This window comes from Manacus vitellinus, unplaced genomic scaffold, assembly GCF_001715985.3.
Source record: "Manacus vitellinus isolate BGI_N305 unplaced genomic scaffold, ASM171598v3 scaffold_20_pilon, whole genome shotgun sequence".
In the NCBI taxonomy this organism is placed as follows: domain Eukaryota; kingdom Metazoa; phylum Chordata; class Aves; order Passeriformes; family Pipridae; genus Manacus; species Manacus vitellinus.
Window position 1 is genome coordinate 9,145,768 of NW_021939471.1, and position 7,570 is coordinate 9,153,337.

General features: G+C 54.6%; 2 protein-coding genes across 3 annotated transcripts in view; both read left to right on the forward strand.

The window, feature by feature from the left end:
- The window catches only part of PLEKHM3 (pleckstrin homology domain containing M3), a 117,479-nt gene that overhangs the window by 92,870 nt on the left and 17,039 nt on the right, over positions 1–7,570 (forward strand). The gene's annotated exons all lie outside the window — the stretch shown is intronic.
- On the forward strand, positions 2–1,635 carry FZD5 (frizzled class receptor 5; the record flags this gene model as incomplete). The annotated part of the gene is made up of 1 exon (XM_018071632.3): positions 2–1,635. A coding segment is annotated over one exon (1,587 nt), but the record flags the coding sequence as incomplete, so codon positions are not given.

Below are 7,570 nucleotides of genomic sequence, written 5' to 3' on the forward strand. Positions count from 1 at the left end.
CACCTACATGCCCAACCAGTTCAACCACGACACGCAGGACGAGGCCGGGCTGGAGGTGCACCAGTTCTGGCCGCTGGTGGAGATCCAGTGCTCCCCGGACCTGCGCTTCTTCCTCTGCAGCATGTACACCCCCATCTGCCTGTCCGACTACACCAAGCCGCTGCCTCCCTGCCGCTCCGTCTGCGAGCGGGCCAAGGCCGGCTGCTCGCCCATCATGCAGCAGTACGGCTTCGCCTGGCCCGAGAGGATGAGCTGCGACAGCCTGCCTGTTCTGGGGGACTCCGAGGTGCTCTGCATGGGATACAACCACACGGAAGCCACCACCCTGCCACCTTTCTTCGGGAAGCCCACGCGCCCTGCCAAGGATGTGGCCAAAAACCTGACACCGCTCGATGGCCAGCGGCCCTCGGGGCTGGACTGTGGTCAGACTTGCAAGTGCAAAGCGCCCCTGATCCCCATCTCCAAGGAGTCCCATCCACTCTACAACCGCATCAGGACTGGGAAGGTACTGAACTGTGCCATCCCCTGCTACCAGCCCTACTTTACCCAGGATGAGAAGACCTTTGCCACCTTCTGGATTGGCCTCTGGTCCATCCTCTGCTTCCTCTCCACCTCTACCACTGTGGCCACCTTCCTTATTGACATGGAGCGCTTCAAGTACCCTGAGCGCCCCATCATCTTTCTCTCTGCTTGCTACCTCTTCGTCTCTGTGGGCTACATCGTGCGTCTGGTGGCAGGGCATGCCAACGTGGCTTGCAACCCGGAGCACCACCACATCCATTATGAGACCACGGGCCCTGCTCTCTGCACCGTGGTTTTCCTTCTCCTCTACTTTTTCGGCATGGCCAGCTCCATCTGGTGGGTCATCCTGTCCCTCACCTGGTTCCTGGCAGCTGGCATGAAGTGGGGCAATGAGGCCATTGCTGGCTACTCACAGTACTTCCACCTGGCTGCCTGGCTCATCCCCAGCGCCAAATCCATTGCTGTACTGGCACTCAGCTCCGTGGATGGTGACCCGGTGGCTGGGGTTTGCTATGTGGGCAACCAGAGCCTGGAGAACCTGCGGGGCTTTGTGTTGGCACCACTAGTGGTTTATCTCTTCACTGGCAGCCTCTTCCTGCTGGCTGGTTTTGTCTCACTCTTCCGCATCCGCAGTGTGATCAAGCAGGGCGGCACCAAAACTGACAAGCTGGAGAAGCTGATGATCCGCATCGGCATCTTCACCGTGCTCTACACTGTGCCCGCCACCATCGTCATCGCCTGTTACATCTACGAGCAGCACAACCGGGAGGCGTGGGAGCAGGCGCAGAACTGCTCCTGCCCGGGGGACCCTCACCGCCCCAAGCCTGACTATGCCGTCTTCATGCTCAAGTACTTCATGTGCCTTGTGGTGGGCATCACCTCCGGTGTTTGGATCTGGTCTGGGAAGACACTCGAGTCCTGGAGGCGCTTCACTGCCCGGTGCTGCCGGGCTAGAAAGCCTGTGGGCGCCTCTGTGTATGGTGAGGCCAGCCCGGCGCTGGCGGGCAGGACGGTGCTGCCCAGCATGGCCTCCTACCACAAGCAGGTCCCACTGTCCCACGTGTGACCGGAGGGAGCCTCAGTGACCCCAGCCACAGGGAGGAGAGGGTTGCAAAGGCCACAGGAGAGGGAGTGAGAGCTGGGCCAGCCCTGGCACCCTCAGCTCCACTGTGGCAGTGCTGCCTGGGACCAAGTGTGTGCGCCCACGGGTCACGGAGCAGCTGCGGCCCCAGGCAGGGCAGGGAGAGGTGCTGCCAGCGATGTGGGGGCAGAGGGACAGGGACACCTGGAGCCTGGCACCGCCATGTACACGCCATTTGGGAGTCCAACACCCTGGCTAGGGTCCTGGGGTGCTGCTGCCTGTGGACCAGTCTGGTGGCAGGTATCCCTCGAGCATTAATTTGTATCTCACAACAAGCCTCTGAGCAGGTCTTGCTGGTGCCAGGCTGAGGGGCAGAGCTGCAGCAGGCGGGGTGGATGGTGGCCCCTGACCCCAGGTGGTGCTGGCACTGGCACTGAGCCGCTCACCAGAGCCTGGAGGGTGTGAGGGGGCTGGGGAGAGCCGTCAGGGGGGCTGCCTCCCTGGGCCCCCAGAGTGGTGCCCCCGGGACCCCCGGAGCCCCCAGGCACAGCTGTGTACTGCAGAGGAGAGGGCTGAGGGCCCCTGGCTGAGGCAGCCGCTGGCCCGCCCGGGCAGCAGCTCAGGCTGAGCGGGAGGGAAGGAGCTGCACGGGCCGGGGGCTTCGCAGGTGGTGGCGGTGCAGGAGGAAGGGGCCGTGGAGAGGATCTGTCACGCAGCCCTCAAGGCAGGCAGGGACAGGGTCCCAACCGTCTGCAGTGCAGGCGGGGACCAGGGGACCCCCATGGTCCCTTCTGCCCTGGGCAAGCATGTACAAGCTCCCCTCCATGCAAGGGGCTCAGGGCCGGGCAGGAGCTGGTGCTGGTGGGGCTCAGCTCCGCGGAAGCGACTCCCTGCTCATCCCTTGTGATGGGCAGCTCCACTGCCCATGGAGCAGCCCCGGAGAGCCGTGGGGCTGCATGGGTGATGAGGTTGCTGTCCCAGCACAGGGCTCACAAGGAGCCCTGGGCAGCACCAGCTCTGGCTCCAAGAGCAGCATTCTCCTGAGCTGCCGTGTGCTCTGGGAAGGGGCTGGTGCTGCTCCGCACCTCTCGCCTCTGCAGTGGGATGAGTTTCTCATGTCTCCCTCGTGCTGTGTGGGTTACCTGGGGCAAGGTGAGCAGGCCTGGTGCCCTGCCTACCAGCTTGCCAGCTGTGGCATGTGGCACAGCAGCTGAGCGTGGCACAACCAACCCTAAAAGGGGGGTTGCATCCCTGCAGAGAGTAGTGTCTGCACGGGGCGTGTTTCTGAGCCAGGCTGTGTCTCCTGAGCAGCAGCTGGGTTTTCCAGCCAGTTGGCTTCAATACTTCTTGCTCCTTTTTTCAAAGCTGTGCGTCTGCCGGAAACAGTGCCAGGTTTGAGAGTGTGCAGTTAATTTGGGAAAATTTAGCTAAACGCTTGTGCTTCTTTACTTCCAACTTCCCAAGCCTTCTTCCCTTCCCCAGATCAGGCAGCAGCTGAGCACTGACAGAACCAGTGCCTGGCATGAAGCAGTGGTGACAGCTGGGTGTCGATAAGTAGAATAATGGCGGGGGGACCCTGTTGTCAATGTCACCGAACAGAGCAAGGGCAAGGGGCTCCAGCTGTGGCATGGGGTGAGGCACAGCTGGCAAGAAGTGGCTGCTTCTGGCTTCAGACCACTTGGGAAAGCACCCAGTTTTTAATTTATTTCTTTTTTCCCTGCCCTAAGTAGTGTGTAACCGTCCAGCCATTACTCAAATCCTTTTTGCCCTCCTTCAAGCGTGGCACTGTGACCCGGCTGCTCAAGCACTGGAGAACAACTGCTGGCTTTGCTCCCACGGGACTGCAAGGATCTGAGGCTGTTCTGAACACCCTTGGACCATTTCAGTCAAAAAGGTTTCCACCTCACTTTAAAACCAAAGCCTGAGAAGTGAGGAGACACTCAAGTGGCACATCTCTTGATAAAGGTACTGCCAAGGTACCACATGAGTGTCTCTGTGGCTTCCAGGCCAGAGGAGCCAACAGTGCAGGGACTGAAGGCACAGCAGGGACTGTTCAGCCGCACATATCTGCACTCTTGTGACAGGGCTCGCTCCCTCCAGTGTGTTGCAGTACTTTATTGTGGACAGAATTGCACCATGTTGTGATACAGACTGTAAATTTTTGTATTATAGCCCAGCTTGTACATACAGGAGCTGTAGTGACCTTTGATACGGGTTAGGGACAGGTGTGTTCTCAGCAGTGAGGCAGGTCAGGTACAGAGACACTGTGGATAGTCTCGTGTTGTAATCCAGGGCATTAAATGATTCCAACCTGCTCCAGTCCACCTTGCTGGACTCCTCTCTTTCTATAGTGCCTTTTGTAGATACAGCTAAACACACATCATGCAATACAATGAACAAAACCATGTCAAAGGTGGTATTTTGTTGTTTTTGTTTTTTCCAAAGTGCAACTGACTGTGTAAAGAGATCCAAGATTAGCTACAAACTGTTGCCTGTTGAAAAATGCGCGAGCATTTCAGTTTGATCCTTTGGTAGGGTAATACAAACTCGTGTCTGAGTTGCTGGCTTCTCAGCAACAAGTGGCAGGAGTGGGGAAGGAGCTGTTGCTGTGTGCCCTGTCTGCTGTAGCCAATTTACATGTCGGGTTTTGCCTCTTGTTACTGATGCTTTTCAGTGTCTAAATTACTGTACTATATTTTGTGAAAAGCTGAAGAAATTTTATTCAAAGAGAAGTATCAAGATTAGTTATTTATGAGGACAAAAAAAATCAGTGTGTGTTGTTTTCTTTTCTTTTGCTTCTGTTAGAATATTAATGACCTTAAAAACTGAGCTGTGGGGGGGACTGGGAGGCATGTGGTGCAGGGGCTGTGCAGGGTTCTTATTACTGGGGATCATGGGGAACTGGTGAGGCAACTACACTTGCGTGGCACAGGAATAGCATGTTCCATGTGCAGAAACCCCACGCATGGCTGCCCTTGGCACAGAGGATGTCACACACCCGTGCCCTCAGCACTGGCATGCTGTGGCCCACCACGGCACCGAGGTCCCAGCCTGGATCTGCACTGGGTTCATCCCCAGGGGGGCTGTGCTGGCTGTGCTGTTGGCTGTGCCCATGACCTCGCCGACAGCACCTTTCCCTGACAGGCCAAGGTCACACCTCGCTGGTAAAAGAGGGTTAACTATCAACTTTTATTGGCGTTCTGCAGTTTGCACAGTATCAGTCCCTCGCCCTGTGCTGAGATCAGGCCCTGAAGAGGTGCCCTTTGATACTCTTCAGGCCAAGCAGATGACAGTTCTTAGCCAAGCAGGATGCTGTGTGCCAATTTGGGTGTTCTTGTTGCCATCTGCTGTGCAATCCCTCCTGCTGGGAGGAGCACTTTAGGAGTGAGAGCAAGGGGTTAAGGCTGGCTCCACAGTGACTAATGGTGCAGGACTCTGCTATCTAGTTAGGTGTGTAGGCACACACCAGGTCCCACTAGATAGGATCTCTTATTGGAAGCAGCCCCACAGCTTGACTCACCTGATTCCTCGGGGATCTGCCCCCCCCCCCCGTGCTCAAGTGCAGGCAAAACACACTGTTGAGGCTAATCCTATCACTTGAAGGGCAACAGTTTTGGGGTGTAGAGGAGACATGCACCATTTCAGCATCAGATTCTTCCCAACATGTTGTGGACACTTGCTGCCTGCTTCCATTGCCTTGCTGGTAGCCTTGTCATTGCTGCCTCCCAGGAAGCTGTTGTGTCCTCAGCTCCTCAGTAAACAGGAGTTTGGCAGCGCTGCCATGCACCGCCTACCTAAAGCCATGGTTTCCCAGCAAGGGAAGGGCCTTTCCTGTAGGGAGCCGTGTGACTCACCTGCAGGACTGTTCCTGTGAGCACCTGCGTGATCACACACAGCCCAGCCTAATGTTTGTGCTGCCGTGTCTCTCCTGTGCTTTCCATGTTCCACTTGGTCAACTTAGGCCAGCCTCGAGGTTCAGCAGTGCAAACGTAGCACAGTTTCAGGCTGGGATGGCATGGGGACCACCTGGCTTTTCAAATAGGTTTTTATATTATAAAGCAGAAGCCCAAGAAGTTATTTCACCTAGAAAATGCCTTGTCCATGAAGGCAGCCTGACTTCTCTAATTCTAAAACAAACAGGCCCATGCTCAGCCAGGTAAGTGCTCTTTTGGTAGCTAGTCAGTTGAGAGGGGGTAGGTGTGAGTGAGTGCACTACAGTCACTTCGGCAGCACCCTGTAATTCACTTTATGTTGTCAAACAACTTATTTGGTGCAAGTGTAGTTTTCCCAGATAACAATACGGAATGCCAGTCCTGTGTAATGCTCTTGCACTACTGTGCTGTGGGAAATTCGAGCACAGGACAGGGGCTGCAGCCTGCCCAGTGCTGAGCTCTGAACTCAGTAGTTCACCTTGCCCCGGGCATGCCTGCCAACCCCTTGTGCAAGCTCTTGCCTCAATTGCTCTTCTGTCCTCTTCTGCTTGCTCAGGTTATGCTTGATGCCTCTACTCTTATCCAGAAGCAATGGTCTTGACATTTATTCCCTCCCTCAAGTGCCTGTCCTCTTAATTGCCAAACCCATGGTGAAGTAGTTCTCATAAAATTCCCTTGGAAACAAAATACACAGTCCCTGTACACAAAGGGGAAGGGCTGCTGAAGCCCAAGGGCATCATGCGGCCCACAAACACCTCCATGGCTTCCTGCCCCTGCTGACCACCAATCTGCTGCTCCTGTTATTCTTGTTAGTGCTCACATTTCTCTTGCTGGACCACAGCACAGCTATTGTCTCTACAAACAGCATTTAGTGCCAGAGGGGGAACTGAAAGCAGGCAGCGGTCACCCCAATGTAAATTAAATATTATTCCGCTGTGGGGTTAAGAAAAACAAGGTACACTGATTCTTTAGGTGGTTGCCCTTCCCTGGCAGCAGAGGTAGGTAACAGTCTCTGTAATTCCAGTTTTCTAACCACAAAGGTAATTTTTCTTTTGCCTCTTTGAGAGAAGTGCTGACAATATATTAAGAATAGTGCAAGTTGGAGGGTACCCCCTCCCACAGTTCATTGTCCTGCAGAACCACCTAAATATAATTCCTTCTGAAACACTATCTCTGCTCATTCCTTCAAAAGGGAGTTGTATGGTTTATTTTTTATTGTTTAGCCAAGAAATACACTAGTTGTGTTTTCCAGAATCTAACTCTTTCAGGGGGACCAGAACGTTAAATGGAATTGTGACGTTTTCTCTCTTAAGAAGTTGAGTTGTAGTTCAGGCCTGTTTAGTGTCTGCTGAACAGATCAAAATGCCATTGAGAATGTGCTCTGGGCTACAGTAAAACTAAAGCCAGGTAAGATTCAAAGCAAAATTAAATTTGGAGCAGCAGTCTCCTGCAGGATATATTGCAGAAGCAGCCATCAGCTTGGGTTGTCATTCACCTGACATCCAGATCAGCAGGAAGATCATTTGGCAAAAAAAGGGAAGTGAGTGCCCCCAGTCTCTGCTGAGCCCCTCACAGTGAGCACACCAGCCCACAGCCAAGTGCACCAGACCGATCTCACACAATTGAAGGCACCTGGCAGTGCTGAGGGAAGCAAAGCTCCTTAGCAATTAGGTCACAAGTCAATCCAGGAGGTGGTCACTTGTAGCTTCCAATTTACTGCTCTTCAAGGGAGGACTTAAAAAACATCAGGTCGCCTCCAGAGAGACTGGCTCTCCTTAAAGGCCATTTAAGTGCAAAGAAACTGTTAGTGAGTGGTTATTTGAGCAGCCTACGCCATGTGGGAACAGCTGGGCAGCCATGCAGGACTGCACCCACCAGGCCTCCGGCTGCCCAGCGCCACTCACAGCTGCCACATGACCCCTGCTGCCTGCTCCCAGACATTCCCGACTCACTGGGATAAAAGGAAGGCGAGGGGCTGATATGGGGAATGGAGGGGCCTTAACACACACCACTGGGGTTTTTCTTTTTCTTCCTA